The sequence below is a fragment of the Engystomops pustulosus genome, chromosome 3 (assembly GCF_040894005.1).
Source record: "Engystomops pustulosus chromosome 3, aEngPut4.maternal, whole genome shotgun sequence".
In the NCBI taxonomy this organism is placed as follows: Eukaryota; Metazoa; Chordata; class Amphibia; order Anura; family Leptodactylidae; genus Engystomops; species Engystomops pustulosus.
Window position 1 is genome coordinate 114,390,496 of NC_092413.1, and position 17,963 is coordinate 114,408,458.

A 17,963-nucleotide genomic window follows, 5' to 3' on the forward strand; every position below is an offset into this window, starting at 1 on the left:
TCTATTGGTCACTTTCTCCTTTATATTGGCTGTAATTGTCACATGCAGAAAAAAAGGTGGAGGCTATTGCCCAACTTTTCTTATATATAGATAGCCTTTATATTTTATCTATACTAGGAGTAAGTCTTTAGTACCAAAATTTTAGATCTAGAACTCTGTTATTTGGATATAATCCAAATTTTTTGATACATGATTCATGATTTATTGATACAGAATTGCATGAAAGACCATCCAAAATGTATCGCCATGGATTGTTTTAACCTCAATCATTGATCTGCATAACACATACATATTATAAGTTTGATAAAATGTGATCCAGCATGCAAAAAATATAAAAAATAGATAAATCGATTTTGTTTTTGCTTATGTTTATTTGTGCATTGAATTCAAACAGGAAACTGTGTGCACTTCAACTGTTATCACAATGTGGTCAAGAGGACTGTGTATTTAACCATTTACACACAATTGATCATTACAGTATGTTCTTAGCTTAGTGAAAATCAGGGGTATGGTATGGGAAGCAGTGCTGGTAGTGCAACTAGCAATACTGAACTTGAAAATAAATGTTTTCTATTGATTTTGAATTTGATAAAAATAATCTCACCAAACATTGGTGGTGCTCACACACTACTGTTTATGCTTGGCATCACACCCCTGACAGAAGAAACGTATGTCTGGATTTTGTTGATAAAAAGTATTACAAAAATCTCCATACAAAAACTATTTTTATAGAAATCTTGCATTTCCACAAATAAACCTGAACATTTTTTTAAATAAAAATTGCTCGAGGATTTTGTTCATTTTAACACTGACTGTATTGATGAATGCAGTCCATTTAAAGCTCCCTGTGGAAAGTTCTTCTAAGAGGCCCATACATTTTCCACAGTTTGAGGGAACTGCAGAGGCTCAGTAGGGTTCAAAAAGAAACAGGGACTTATTTTAAAAAATCCATTTAGTCAAAGATGGATCCTGTTTTAAATCCACATTTTCCCTTTCTTCAATACACAATGAGCTATTCTTCTGTATTCCATAACAACTACGTCTCGGCATAAACATTCTGCACACAGAAATGCTGCAATCTAGTTGAATTGAACAATACAATTATTGCCTTGTTTACTGACATTTTGTTTTATTTACGACAGTGAAACACAGTGAGTCCACAAAGCATTTTAGATCTTCTCATACTGTTTCTGATTGTATAATCATGGATAGTGATGAATTATAATGCCATTATGTTCTAATGTTGCCATTTCAACTTAAGAATGGAGTTGGACATTTGTATTGGGCAAGTAATAAGAAACCACCTAATTTCCCTTTATCTTTGCCATTGTGCAAAGAACATACAGTCCTTAAGATACAGTTTATTATTTCAATCTTCATAGGATTTGTTAAAATTTATTTTAATAATGTAAGTTTCAAAAATAACCTCTTATCCTTTTTTTTTTCATTTGGGACATTTGTAAAGCAACCACAAAACATACACATTTACATTCAGAAGAATGGTGGACCCCTTAAAGAAAAAAAAATTCAACCTCCGCAGAAGTTCTTGATTTATCCATGACTCTTGTAGTTCTAGTCTGACTGAAGGATCAGATTAAGTCTCAAGTTCATAGATATAGCGGCATGAGGTAACTCATTTTTATTTTGCACAGGTTGCATATTTCCACAGGAAACATTCTCGCAGAGTTGTTTGGAAAAAGAAAACAAAAAGCTGACAGTTTGTGCTTGGGGATGCCTGACACCCAGCTCTATGCCATTGTTTCTTTTCCTGGCAATCTTCTGTCATTAAATGTATGCATGTTGATAACTTCCTCTGTCTTCACTATTACAGGAGGCTGCGGTTTATGTTTCAACCGTCGTTGACACTTTAGTGACATCCTTAATTCTTCTACCATCGCGCTACAGAAGGATCTCTGCAAATACAAACATAAATAATGTTTTTTTTGTTGAAAGACAAATTTGCAAGCAACATTCATATGGGGTATATAAACTATTAAAGATTTATTCTTTTGGCGCAGCATGTCAGCTAAGCAACCCTGCAAATTTACCATGTTTCTGCCTGAAGCTTCCAACAAACTGCTGTCACTTAAATATGCATCACATAGTAATTAAAATGACTTATCAAGCTGCGAAAGCTCATTGAAAATTTCACCTTGTCACTAAAATTATTTATCTGCCAACTAGTGCCTGGTGATGCACATTATAAGCAAATGCATCTGAGACATATGTTCCCTAGAAAACACAGCCAAAAACATTTGTAGTTTGCACATTTTCATATTTGCTTAGCAAATTATTTCTTTATTTCTCTTACTGTATTCATGCTCTAGCTCTGTACTTGTAAACAGTTGTTGAATCAAGAAGCTGCTTTTTATCAGGACACATTGTAGTCACAAATGGGATTTTGCCCATCATGAATTGTATGCTATAAACATTATAAACATTATTAATTAGGATAATATATATATATATATATATATATATATATATATATATATATATAATTTTACAATCCAGAGCAAAGTATAACATTTTATGAAGAATTTTATAACAGATTTAAACAGTAAAAGAGACTTTGCTAACCCTACCTAACTTCCAATGTGATCTGTTGAAGTGTTCACTGTGACACTGCCACAAACTATGTAAGACTAATTGGAACCCCTGCCATAAAGCTTTAGTACAGGTGTAATCATAAGCTATAATTATTAATATTATTATATTATTGCTGAATATTTACACATATCTACCACTCATATTATTTTTGTGTACAATTAACTTCATAACATGAGTTCATTTTATGAGCTGTTCTTGGGTTTTATTTAATGAATGTTTGTTTTGTGATATATAAGACTTCAGTCCCAAACTCTCTGGGGGGCAATTATTAATTTTTGCTGTTGGGTGGCGATGGAAGTATGTTATAATTTTCAGTGTGATATAAATTTGTGGCTCAAGGGATTAATAATAATAATAGATCTTTGAGGCTAATATGTTGTTTTCAAAATACAGATAAATGTTTCCAATAAATCCCCTTTCATTGTATTCAGATTTGATGATAAACTCTAATTCAGTATAACTTTGCATTCATTACACAAAGTTTCAGTATTTGTTTCATTAGATTTCTACCTGATTTTTTTTCAATTAAATCAAAACTTTCTTTAACTGTTTCCATTTCTTAATCTCCACTTTCTTAGAGCCATAAAAAATAATAAAGGTTTTTCACTGGGTTTAACCCCGTAACAGAAAATAGTGCCCAAAGTTGTAAATGGCAATTTTTTTGCCATTTTGAGTATATAAAAAAAATTAATAAAAAGTGATCAAAGGTTGTACAGCTCTGTACATGGAAAAATAAAAAAGTTATAGATTTTTGAAGGTGGGGAGTAAAAATTAAACTTAAAATCGAAAAAGTTGTGCGGCAGGAAGGGGTTAAAATAAACGGGTTCTCTCATTTACAGAGCAAAGAGAAAGCAGAAAAACCCTCAAGACCCCTCAAGAAAATGAGCCAAATGTAATTTTTTTGCAGTTTCCTAGTACAGAGCATGGAATATTTTACTGTCAATAGGAAATGCAATTTCCAGAAAGCCCTTATAGAAATCTGTACACAGAAACGTAAAACAGTAAAAGACTTTTGAAGGTAGGGAGTAAAAAATAGATACACCAAAATCAAAACGGTTAAGGAGCCAGTGAAAGTAGGACATTTCTTTCCATCTTTTCATTTTTTACTATTTCTTGTTTACTGTGTTTTTCAAACCCTAGGGCAGTGATGCCGAACCTTTTAGTGGCCGAGTGCCCAAACTGCAACCCCAAACCCCCCTTATTTATCGTGAGGTGCCAACCAAAAATTAAAGCAGTAACTTATTGCTCCCTGTTCAACAACTTTCAATTATATTTGCCTCCTGAGGATAGCAACACAGTAGAAAGATGGAAAATTTTCATCATTTTAGCTTCTTTCCAGTGTCCCTCTGTACAGAGAAAATCGTGGGGCCGGCAGGAGGTCCTCCAAAGATAATTCGGCCCTGTCTACTCATTCTCCCTCTTCCTACAGTCCCTAGCAACAAAGTAAGTATCAAAATATCACGGAAAGCAGCATCCTTTAAGTTGCTTAGAACTGCAGGAAGATTCTTTGAGTTCTGTCTGGTTTGCTGGGGCGATGGCCCTGGTGCCCACAGAAAGGGCTCTGAGTGCCGCCTCTGACACCCGTGCCATAGGTTCGCCACCACTGCCCTGGGGCATCTGATATCTTATGAAATATACTGCTACTCAATGCAACAGCAATGCAGCCTTTGTTCTTTGATTTGTAGGTTTCCAAAGATACCTTATTTACATGGTTTTTGTTTTATTTTATTCTATTAAGAAAATGTAAATCTTTTCAAAACAAAAAATTCTCTTTATTTACATTTTCTAATCAATAACTTTTATATACTTGAGTTTACAGAAGTGTCTAAGAAGTCATATTCCAGCTGTCATTTTCATCAATATCATTGTGTGAACTGTGTGACCCTTTGATACTATTATTTCTGTTTCCCTGATTACTGATCTCTGCCTCTCTATGAAGTTCCTGGAAAGTGACTGTCTAAGCCAACATGGCAGCACTAATGCACCACCACTTTTGAAGTGCTGCAGTTGTGCTTGATTGTGGCATTTAAATGTTCAACAGACTTGGCAATAATTACGGCTGTTAGCAATAGGTGCCTGCTTTATGATACAGAAAACATCTACCCTGTTAGGAGAGGGCTAACCTGTGTGTCCTTTAGATTAGTTTCTAGTTAATAAAGCCATGTGACACCTAAAGAATTGGCATAAGGTAGTGACCTAATTTACCAGCCTTAAATTCTTTGCAGTTCCACAAAAAGGGAGTATATATGTATGACAAATAGACCATTTTATGCAGACATACTTTAATGATGGGACTAGGTTCAAGGAGGGCAATCAAGACAGTAAGCCCCAAGATCCAGTTCCCCAATAGTCCTGCCTGCTTGCCTCAAAGTATCACAAGTGATAAGGGACAGCAACAAAGAGAGTCTATTCCTTCGCCAGTGTGAAAACAAGACAAACAATACAAAACAGATAAAAATAATCAAGTTACAAAGTACCAATATGCAAAACAATTGGATAAGTCAGGAAAGAAGCGAAGATCGAAAGACTAGAAAATCAGCAAAGATATTTATGCGCAACAAGAACCCTGCACCAACTCTGCACCAAAAGATCTGCCAGTCACAGCTCAATAACTACTGTTGGACCAGAGCAGAGCTGCAGAGGAACTGGGTGTGATGCAATTAGTCCCAACACAACCAGCAAAGTAAGCAATAGATAACACCAAGAATTTCAGTAAAAACATACAGATGAAATCAATGCTTCCTAAGATCCACTCTGCAGACAGAAGAAGAGACAGGCATGGAGGTTATACATACAGCTTTGAAACTGATTTCTCAGTGATGACATACGGATGTCAATATTGACCATGGATCAATTGTTTATGACCTGAGAACAGGACACAATTGTGAGCGTGTAGACTTTCTGGGAATTAAAAGCACATCTATGAAACCACAATAATCTGAATAATATAAAAAAATAAAGAAAAATGTAAATATACTTCTAAATAAAAAAAATAAATACAATTAATGAAAAGTATATTTATCAACAAATGCAAAGGGAATATGAGAAAAGCAAGAGTAATATAATCTCAGCACAATCTAGTTGCAGAGATCTCTACCAAGGAGCATAAAAGAAATAAATACTAAAAACATATTTCAATATACATTTACACTCAGAACTGTTAAATCCTCCTATTTGTTTTATTCTGGAAAAAACTGAATTACAATAACTTTTAGTTAAGATTAACAGCATAATTTTCATATCTGCAAGTTTTGAGGCCAATTTCTACAATTCGATGCAGATCTAAATAATATGTCACCAAACACCTTGAAGCCTCATTAGAAAGTTCCTGTGAATGTCAGTCTTTTTCCTGCTACCAGGACAACAATCATATTAAAATTTTATATAGCTAAATAAATGATGTGCCAGTGATTACATTATATTGTGAATCATGCATTTATTCATAATGGATCAATTTGTTTTAACTAACTGGAAAAGAAAAAGGCTAATGCACAGACAAGTCGAGACACAAAGAGGGTTGTGAAAGTTTTGTGATGGAACAAAAAATTATATTTCTGTTTTTCTTTGTAGGAAAAAGAAAGCTCTAGTCATTCACTTTAAATAAATTGAATCTTTTACTTTGCCCTTTGATAGTGTTTCTTTGAAAGATACTTTCAAAATTCAGAATGAAAGTGCAAGGTTTGTTCAGAAGTTCATTACCTCCAGCACTGCACGTCAGATATTGTTTGAAACCTTGTTAAAATGTCTTAAAGCAATAATGGCAGTAATCTTGCAGCTTATGTCTTGTGTTAGAGGTCAATGTCTTCACTTTTTATAGTATACATCAATCAAAATGCTTTCCATTTTGACTGAAGTTAGCCCTGAATGCATATGAGGCCCTCCTGTGGGTTTCTTTTCTAATAAGCTTCTGTCTCTACAGGCTACTCCTTCTAGGAATTTGAATGATGTACTGCACAGTTGGAGATTTTCAATTGAGTCTTATAAAGCCAGAGGCAGTAACCAAAATTTTAGGGAATGTTGACAAAGCAAAGAATCTTTGACAGCCTACTCTGAAAAGAGAATCAGCATGGGACCTACTGTACTTGTTGAGTTAAATAAACATTCCTATCCCACAAATTAAGTGAGTTAAAAGGTAAAAGATGTATCATACATTTTCAGAGTTTTTTTCTATTATACTTTTTTGATCTTTTAAAATGTTATTATTTTCAAGCAGCCCGGAACACGTCTTACCATTAGTGTCTACATACACTCAATTTATTATAAGTATGCACTTAAACAAAACATACACTACATTACTGAGAAAAGTAATCACAACCATGAACCACTCTGATGAGCTACTGGGTACATGCTCCCCCACTTTTTTTTACATGAAAATGAATATTGTTTATCATATGTTGCTACATTAATTTCAATATGCTCATGCCCATGGTCACAGTGGGTCTCATCACCCAAAACTCACAGTAGGCCCTATTCCTTCAGTTGCTGGCTTTTTGCTGACATATGCCTCTGGAGTATTGCAGATCCAAAAATGGACCAAAAATGGACTGCCATTGTTTGCAGCTTGAGAAAAAACTCAATTATTTGCATGTAGCCTAAACATGATTGGCAGCAGCTTGCTTTATGTATATAGTCTACAAAAGGTTGGGAGCCCAGTTTAGTCATCAGGAGGAATGAGTGTATTTAATTGCATTATTTTCACCAGGTTACAGACAGAGGAGACAAAAAGTAATGGAAAGAGCTCATAGGAACATGGCTAAGTTAATGTTGTTTTTTTATGCCAGAAAGAGGTCACTATAAATGAGAGTAGCCAATAGGGCCAGTATACAATATACCTAAATTCAATATCAGGACACGTTTAATGGGGAAGGGTACTAACAGGGATGCAGACAGCCTTCTGATCTTAATCACAAACCCTAACATTTCCTTCCCTGCTCTCACAGAACTTATAATAATAATGTCCACTATGTGTTTGTCTTCCATAGAAACCTCTATATTAAATTGGAAAGTACCCTTCAACTCTTGGATAAGGAGCTCAAATCTACTGATGACGACAATTGCCAACAAAATAAACTACCTCCTACAAACATTACCCATTCATGTACCTGATGCCCTCCTCAGACAACTTTTTAGCTACCTCTAGGAAATCCCTGGTCAGTTATTGGCTTACATCATGGTCCCCCGGCCTAGATTCTTTGGAGGCATAAATTTATGTCCACAAGTACTACTTGGTAGTCCTATGCTAGAAGCAGCTCACTATAGCAACCTGGAGCAGGAGATGTGATGTAGTGATGTCATTACACCTCAACCTGCATATGGAGAAGAAAAGGAGAATCAGAAGGGAGGTCAGGTAAGTATTAGTGCTTATTATAACAGGAAGGAGAAGGTTCCAGGGGCATTGTGCATCAGCTTTAATCCGAGGTACACCATCCAGTGGTACGAAGGAGACAACTTACGGGGTATAGATCTAAAATAGATATGGAGGTGCTCTAGCCCAGAATTTTGCAGGATCATAATACCAAATTCATATAGAAAAAGAGCTGGCACTCACCATGTATAGAATTCATTCTTAATTTCGTCATCGTAAAAAATGCGCTGGCTGCGGGAGGGAAGTGTAAAGCAGGAGCCCACTGGAGTACGACTGCCTGTTTCATGGTGTCCAAAGCAGGCAGGAATAAGCATCTGGATAGTGCGTAACAGGCCGTCGCCTCCAGCATTCCGCATCCAACGTGTATTTTTACTATATTTTTCTTCTAAATATATATTTTTCTTTTTCTATATGAATTAGTGCTTATTATGTTTAATTATACAGTGTGAGTATGAAGGTCTGGGGGTATTACTGTGTGGAGGGTTATTCCTCAGTGTGTGGGTGATATCACTGAATGTGGGGGGGGGATTACTGAGTATGGAGGGTATAATTGAGTGTGTGGGGTATAACTGAGTGTGGGTGGGATACAAAAGTGTGGGAGATGTCTATTAGGGAATGAAGAGGGCTATTAGTAAGTATTTTGAGACTATTTGTGCGAGCTCTAATTGAGTTTAGGGGTTATTAGTGAGTGCTAGGGCTTGGCCCAATTGCATATATGTTTCCAGTAAAATGCATTTAAGAAGCAGGGCATTTGTATGCGGGGTGTCCAGCAGCATTTGTGAAAAAAGGTAATGATAATATTGCCCACCTTTTTATTCCTGTTCCTGCACAATAAAAATATCCATTTGCATTTCATCGATGCATACGAGAGACAAGTGAAGCAGTAATGGCAGTGGTCATGGTTAGTGTGGATGGGGACCCAGTTTGGACTTTTGTCCAGGGGCCCACTGGACACTAGTTATGCCACTGGCCAGACCATACCAATGCTTTAGATTTTTCAATAGAGCATGAAGGTTTTCAAAAAGAAATGTATATACTGTAAACTTGTAAAGTTTTTAGTTATTTTGCAGTAGTCAGCAGCTCTGTCTTCTGGACTCATATCTTCAGTTTGAGTCTAGGGTTGTGGTATATATATACTGATAACACAAAACTTCTGTAGCACGCATAGACGACAGAAATGAAAGCTCAGTCACATATTACATGAGAGATAATTACATTAGAATCTAACATTTTTCAAATAACAGCACTATAATAATTTCCTGTATAGTTGAAGGGAAATCTATTCCCTATGTAAACATTGTTTAAGTTTTTAAACACTACAGAATAAATATATTTCATTAATTAAACGAAGATAGCTCATATTTCAATAGTCTTTTCTCTCTGATTCCTGCGTATTCTGAGCCCTTCTGTGAAATAAAGCTGCTCAGTGTACAAAAGTAAATTCATTCAGTAAAACAATACACCATCTTGTGGTTATCAACAAGGAATGCAGGAGCAAAAATAATTTGAAGACCTTTCATATCCATATAAAACACAATATTTTCTAAAGTCACAGGCATGTTACAAATCTGCTACACCTGATACATTCTTTTTTCCAGTGGCGAACATAAAGATCTAGTAGGTAAAAAGCAGTGTCTTCTTTTTATTAGATACCACTGTATATGTGAGCTTGAGATAACTAATAAATTGGCCCTAATTCAATGGTAAATTGCAGGGCTATTTGCCTAAAGTACAGATTGAATCAATGTTTTGAAAACATATTTATTTGTCACTACTATGGGAGTTAGAATCATGTTTTTATTATAGTTTCTTTTGTTTAGGAACCTTGAGAATATCTATGTTAAAAGTGACAAAAATAAATCAAATGGGTCATTCTGGATGTAAATATAGTTCCCTCTTTCTGTGAGTTTGGTTGGGGTTTCTGACACCCTGACACCCCCGCCTGGGTCACTTATGTCTGATGAGGCAGCAGTGCTCTTTCTTTCAACGACATCACATTCAATCTGCACATCTTTAGTGCCAATTAAGTTAATTGGGCTGAGCTAAAATGCCAAGCTCAAACACCTGTACAATGTATGGAGATGTTCAAGGTAGAAATGATGAGCAGGGAGTTTTGGTTAGAGTTGAGTTTGGGTGTTCATATCACAGCCATGGTTTGTAGGTAAGGTTGTCAATTTGCTGGATTAGCTGCATGGCCACTAATTCAGCAATATTTCTGGGTTGCGCAGGATGCACCCGAACATTGGAACCAAACTTAAATTTCCAGTCCTCTCATCTCTAATAGAAAGTGAAAAGGCTTTAGCACTTGTCTGCACACTTCAGTCTCTTCAATTGATAGATCCTGGACAATCCATTTAAACTAGTGCTTTATAAGGAAGATGTTGGTGTCTTCCACTATGTCAATCCTTTGTTTACTATAACCATACAAGAAATATTTACCAATCTTGCAAAGCTGGGTCACAACAAAGGGGCACACAAAAGTGTAAAAAAAAATAGGGGTTTTTCAAAATTGTATATGTCAATGTATTACTGCAGGTAAGGATTTATTCACATGCAGTATTGGGGACGATATAGTTCCCCATTAAAGCCTATGGCACCTGTCACGGTGCGGTAAGCATGTCTTTTACTTCTCCGTGTTACAGCCCTGCGCTATATATGGAGAGGGGAGGGTTGAGCAGTGCTTATCCCTCCTCCTCTCCAACGCACTGACGTGTGAAATATCTGTGAAACATTTGAAACATTTATAATAGAATAAAGCCATGATAGAAAGAAAAATGACAAAAATGAATAGGTAAAATAAGGTGTAAGATACCAATATTGATAGCCAAATTCTACAGCCTCAAGTTGTGAACATACACTCACCGGCCACTTTATTAGGTACACCTGTCCAACTGCTCGTTAACACTTAATTTCTTATCAGCCAATCACATGACGGCAACTCAGTGCATTTAGGCATGTAGACATGGTCAAGACAATCTCCTGCAGTTCAAACCGAGCATCAGTATGGGGAAGAAAGGTGATTTGAGTGCCTTTGAACGTGGCATGGTTGTTGGTGCCAGAAGGGCTGGTCTGAGTATTTCAGAAACTGCTGATCTACTGGGATGTTCACGTACAACCATCTCTAGGGTTTACAGAGAATGGTCCGAAAAAGAAAAAAAAACATCCAGTGAGCGGCAGTTCTGTGGGCGGAAATACCTTGTTGATGCCAGAGGTCAGAGGAGAATGGGCAGAGTGGTTCGAGCTGATAGAAAGGCAACAGTGACTCAAATCGCCACCTGTTACAACCAAAGTAGGCAGAAGAGCATCTCTGAACGCACAGTACGTCGAACTTTGAGGCAGATGGGCTACAGCAGCAGAAGACCACACCGGGTGCCAATCCTTTCAGCTAAGAACAGGAAACTGAGGCTACAATTTGCACAAGCTCATCGAAATTGGACAGTAGAAGATTGGAAAATCGTTGCCTGGTCTGATGAGTCTCGATTTCTGCTGCGACATTCGGATGGTAGGGTCAGAATTTGGCGTCAACAACATGAAAGCATGGATTCATCCTGCCTTGTTTCAAAGGTTCAGGCTGGTGGTGGTGGTGTCATGGTGTAAGGAATATATTCTTGGCACTATTTGGGCCCCTTGGTACCAATTGAGCATCGTTTGCCAAACAAACTACTAGGTCAGTGTTATAAACCAAACACAATCACCGGTAAAGATAAAACACAAATGTTTATTGGTATACTCTAAAACCATCTAAAAAGAGGCACTGCCAAGTGTGCCATCCTGTCTCTGTAAAATTGTAACAGAGTATTACTCCTCACCAATGCCTATCTATCTGGCAATATATGTGGACAAAGTGCAGATAATGCAGGTCAAACAATCAAGTGGTGATAACCATACATGTAAACATCAACGATATGAGAATACAAAAAATGAGAGAATATCACCCAAGTCCAACTATGGTGGGAGGAATGAAGGCATCCCCATGCGTATCGCCGTGTTCCTGTGGCTTTCTCAGGGGTAACTGAATACCAAATGGTCCATTCTCATATAAATAGTTTGCATGTGGACGGCGTATGACGTCACTTCCGTCCTGTAAGGGGGCTGGGATCATGCGCACGCGCGCTCCTCCACCTACATGTGGGGACGCCGCGCGCGTCACGGGCCACGCCCCGCCAGCACCCGCCCACCAGACTCCACCCCCGGAGGGGCCGGTCCAAACCTCCAGGTAAGCTTGTCAGTGGTTAATAGGAGTGATGCAATACTGTGTTTTTCATCCTGGAGCACAATCAATTGGCTGTATTTCATCGGGCAGTATTTCTATGCCACGAAGAATTGAGGCAGTTCTGAAGGCAAAAGGGGGTCCAACCCGTTACTAGCATGGTGTACCTAATAAAGTGGCCGATGAGTGTACATTGATCCTAACCAAAGACTGTGTTTACACTTCAAATAAAGCTAGAAATAGTTAGGACACATGTACACAAGTGGAAAAAAACTTATGCAACCATTCCATAGATTTATAATTTTACACGCAAATGAAGCAACAGTATTCAGGTAATAAAATAAATGTTTGTAATAAGTCTGCAAAGTGTAGATAAACCATAAACTATAATTTCCTTACAATAAAAGTAGTTTTTTGAAAATACTGTGCTAAGAAAAAGCAGTTATCAATACACTTAAAAACTTAGAAAACATAGGCCCACATTTAATAAGAACAGTGCAGTGTGTCATATGTACTGTTTGCTTGTATAGTGTGCAGAGGGCGCCAGATTCATGATTTCTGGCACACATTCTTCATGAATCTGGCACCCTCTGCACTGCCCCAACAGAGTGCACCCCTATTTTGGTGCACCTTAAACATAAGGCGTGTGTCACATTTATGTTGGACTTTGCATAATAAATGTGGTGTATGGTCAGACTGAGCACCGGAACACTCCTAATTTGTGTTGCATGGAGACCAGTGCAGCCGCGCCACAAACCGGTTGTGTGCAATAAAAATGTGGCGCAGACACTTCTTAAATACATGTACAAGCGGTTTGCACCTAACAGAACATGCAAAGTGCAACAGAAAACTGGCGCACATTCCTTAGTAAATGTGCCCAATAAAAAAAAAAAAAAAATAGTAATGTTCATCTCACCAGTCTCCTGCCACTCTTATTCTGGTTCACCCTTAGTCTCTGTATTCTGTACTTTAAGAGCAACTAAACTTTGAAGATTTGTTATTATTTCAGAAATAAATAGAGCAGGGTAAAACAGTAAACTTTACTCATATAATACACTTTATTAGCTCCTCTGATGTAATTGGCTGCTCCTGGAACCATTGCAATTGACAGGTAATTTCTACAGCCAGTGATTGGCTGTAGCAGTCACATGTCTGTGTCAAGGCAGCATTGCTGAAGACAAAATAAAGGCAGGTAGGAGACATGTGCAGAACTGGAACATAAAAAGTAGGTGATCAATAAAGTATATATTGCTTCTAATTTGGTTCTAATTTAATTATTTTCTAGCATTTTAAGCAGTTTTTTTAGATGACTAGACAAACTTTTCAGTAATTTAATGATTATAATATAACATTAAGCACATCAGCCTAAAGAAAAGCGATCAGCTAGATTTAGCTTCATGGGCATAAATACCAAAGTTGCAGCCAAAACAGCTGTGGACAAGGGCATGCATGGGAAGACTGGCTGCCCAGGCTGTTTGGCACACATTAGTGATAAGTGAAGTATGCCCAACATTACTGTATGCAACATAAATATCTATCAGGGTCATCAGGAAGGCAGTATTAGAGGTACCCATGATACCTTATAGTGCCTGTACAAGGTGCATCCTTGTGGAGGCAAACACTTGTGAATTATGAATTATTGCCAGGATGCATCTGTATTTGTTATTGTTATTTGTAATTGGTAGGTATTCTTATGTGTTTAACACATTAAGGGCATACAGTACTGTACATGAATACCCTTAGGCAATAAACCTGCAACCTTTCAGATTTTAGAATTTGTTATAGGACCTTGACTCTCCTAGAAAGGCCACAGCTTAGCTTCTGTAAGGAGTAATAGATAATCACTTTACAACTAGCCATTCTCTATACAAAAAGGATTGTCTTTGATTATGATGAAGTTCTAGAAGACAACTAAAGCACATGAAAAACTAATGCAATTAAATAAAGACTTAAGCCCCTTCCACACTGGCGTTTTTCACGCGCGAGTTCTGCGCGTGCATTTGACGCGCAGAACTTGCATTGCACTCTGTCCCATTGTATTCAATGGGTCTTTCTTCATTAGCGTTGTTTTGCATGCGCGTGCTTGCGGTCGTTTTCACGCCCCATTCAAGTCTATGGAGATGCATCAAGAACGCATTGCACTCGCAATCATTGCAAGTGCAATGCGTTTTAAACGTAAGGGTTGCTAGGTGACCAGAATAACAGTATTTCCCCTGCTCGCGAACGATCATTTAATTAAAAAAACACAATGAAGAACAGTGAAGAATAGAATAAAAACAGTGAACACAGTGAACACAGTGAACACAGGATCATTTAAGAGAAAAACACAGTGCAGAACACAGTGCAGAATAGATTACAGATGTTCGGCACATCTGTATTTAAACATCTGCAATGTGTTCTTCACACACATATATATTGTTCTTCACATGCTATTTTGGGCGCACCGTTCCGCGCGTATCTCCCGACAAGTAAGCAGATGTGCCGAACATCTGTAATCTATTCTGCACTGTGTTCTGCACTGTGTTTTTCTCTTAAATGATCCTGTGTTCACTGTGTTCACTGTTTTTATTCTATTCTTCACTGTTCTTCACATCTGCTAACTTGTCGGGAGATAATATACACGGGGAACAGTGAAGAATAGATCGCAGATGTTTGCAACTTATCAGAAGACATTATTTTTCAATTAAATAACACATTTTAATCCCAAACCATGGTCCCTTTGAAAAATGCTCGAGTCTCCCATTGACTCGCGCGTGAAAAATGCGCCGAAAACGCAAAAAAAACGCTAACAACACACGCGTGAAAAACGCAAAAACGCTAATAATCCAAGGAAAAATGGAACAAAAACGCAGCCAAAAACGTCAGTTTTTCACGCATTGCACCCTGACGTGAAACGCAACGCTAGTGTGGAAGGGGCCTTAAGGCCTAATGAATGCAACTATCTTAAAGAAAGACTATGAAGAGAAAGCACTGAGCAACATCACACAGATGGTTTTAAAGTTCCCTAAACCTCCCGTTATTATTCTTGCACAACATTTTCCTCTCAAATAATTACATTTATTAGACATATTAGAGGCCACATACAACTATAGTTCATGAAAACTAAAACTATAATTTATAGAGAGCACTAAATCTCATATTTATGAAAAAGAGGGATTTCCCCAATCCCCTTAACAAAACAAGAGTAATTTCTTTTGGTACTACACCTCAATACAACAAAATTCTTACTGGTAACTCACCAAAATTTATAATGGGAGAGTATATGAATTCAATCAATCCTAAACCTTTATTCTAAGTGTTGCTCTCACTGATTTTTTCTTTCTGAATATTATAAAATAAAGAATTTCACAGTGAAAGCTGACAAAAAGATTGATAAAATATGTGTAATCCCCATTATGATTAGTCATGTTATCTGTGAGGAGATTACTTACATTTTTCACAATTAGGCAAAGTCTTGCTTTCTGGACAGAAAACAATGAAGGTGATTGTAGATTTAGTTCTAGTGACATTAGATTAATCTCTACCTTAATTCAAACCTGTCATGCACGTCTCCAGGACTTCTCCCCAGTCGCTCCAGTTCTCTGGAATGCCCTTCCCTGCACTCTTAGACTAGAAAATCTAATCTCTAGAAAAGCTTTACATATCATAACAAATTTAATTTATTTTTTTCAAGACATGTGAGACTTTATCTTGATACAATAGTTTCAATAATAACATATTTAAAATTTGATAAAAAATTACTATAAATGTAAAAAAAAATAAGATTTTTTGTAATTTTTCCAAGTGTTTTTTAGAAAGTTGTAACTTTTATCAAACTATGTTATAAATCTGTACAGCATTATTCCATCAGCTACAGATACAGAGGGTGCAATTCTGTAAGGTAAAAGTGTTTCCTGCAGCTCCTTCTATATTCTGCCTTCTGGAGGGGAATGGCTGGAGGGGAACACACTTCAAATGCCTATATCTCCTGAATTCTTGTACCAAGAAACAAGATTCTCATGTCATATTAAACAGGAGAGTTTCCTCCTTCGTATGATATGGTTCTGTTGAGCATCCATACACAGAGATATCCACTCTTAAATTTACATTCAGCAATGAAAAGCTGAATACATACACAAATGATATATCATATTAATATCCTGTTTAATTTGACACCAGAATTGTGTTGCTAGATGCCAGGGTTCAGGAGATATAGCCGTTTGAATTTGGCTACTGTCATGACGTAAATTTATGTACTATCTGCAATCTGTTACAGTAAAAGCAGCCGTAAATTTATTTGGAGCGTCCGGCGGCAGCTTTGCTGGCGGTGATGTGCAGGTCAATACCCGCGATCGGTGGTAGCACTGATCGCGATATGCAGCAAAGACTTACCGGCTATGGAGAAGGCTCAGCCCATGAGCCCTCTCCACGCACCTACAGCCAACCCGTGATGTGCCATTATGTCATGGGTCGTGAAAGAGTTAATAACTTGTTAAAATATTTGAATCACATCCCATTGAATCTCATCCCATTCCTAAAGATAAATGTTATTACCTCTTCCTATCATCCCAGTAGATGTTGCTTATTTTCTACAGTGTTTCTTTACATGATGAAACTACAATTCCCATGAAGCATTGCACAGCATTCTGTGAATGGTGATCTCCCTCTCCCTGCCTCTTAGCTTTCATTTATCATGCAAGTCTGAATATATGCAGCACTTTTCAGCACATTCTCCTCCTATGTGGTTTCCCGGCTTTCTCTGTTATTACAGCACTCTACTCCTAGCCCCAGATGCCTTTTTTCTATTTGAATGTATATTAGCAGGAGCTGTTTATACTTACTCCCCTTGTCTGCTGATCACACACTGCCACAGCATAACACATGTTCATCTACATGTTCTATCTCCTTGACTGCATATTGATAATAGATAGCTTTTGAATATCATGTCAGCTCATCCCTTTCTCCTAGCCTGGCTGCCTGATGAAATGCTTTCTGTGATTAGGCACAGAGCAGAACGGATGGGTCTCCCAACCTGCGGTGCCTGCAGCCACGTAATAGAGTGCAGGGGTTTACGAATTGATTAATCTGCCTTCTCCCTTCTCGCCGGGCTACTCTAAGGTCTTTTTCTCATTGGCATAGTTTTTCACATCCATGGTTCAGTGATTTTTATGGATGCCTCACTGAGCCATTGATTTCTATGGGGGTTTTCAGATCCATGGTAAAATTCTGAAACCTGTTAATCAGAAATAATATCTAATTCTGTAGTGTAAGTGGATATTAGCGAACCACCATTTTCTTTGATAACCAAATGTGTTAACTAGTAGTAGCAGTATGCTGTAACAAGAAATTAAGTACTTTGTTGCTGTTAAATAGACATCCTTATATCTCCAAAAAGAGAATAAAAGCCAATGTTCACTACATAATAAAATTGATAATATTATGGCACAAACAGAGAATTGACACCTTAGGTAAAGTGCCTTTCATGTAATACATACACCCAATTTAGATTTTTGCCAGATGAATCCCTTAAACTTTTACAAGAACACAATGTAAATGTTTAATACATTTTAGTTCATTAATAAGCTTTTGGACTTTCATGTTCAGGTATCCATTTTTTAAAGTATTCACTAACAATAAGTTTTTGATTTAATTTATGGCAGTTCTATTGTTAGATTGTATTGTTTTGATTGCAACATTTTGTGTATTATATAACTTTTTATACTTTTTTCATAGGGGGAATGGAGCAATGCAGCAGTTGCACCATCGTTATGTGGGATTCAATTTTGTGGAGTGCACTAG

At 37.2% G+C, this 17,963-nt stretch overlaps 1 protein-coding gene across 2 annotated transcripts in view; it reads right to left on the bottom strand.

Annotated features, from left to right (window-relative positions):
* Nucleotides 1-351: 351 nt before the first annotated feature.
* Nucleotides 352-17,963, bottom strand: part of GRIK2 (glutamate ionotropic receptor kainate type subunit 2) — a 437,454-nt gene continuing 419,842 nt past the window's right edge. For both annotated transcript variants that reach the window (XM_072141893.1, XM_072141892.1), the window contains one exon: nucleotides 352-1,913. In XM_072141893.1, coding sequence (XP_071997994.1) covers nucleotides 1,749-1,913 — 165 coding nt within the window. In that variant the 3' untranslated portion in view covers nucleotides 352-1,748. The remainder of the gene's footprint in view (nucleotides 1,914-17,963) is intronic.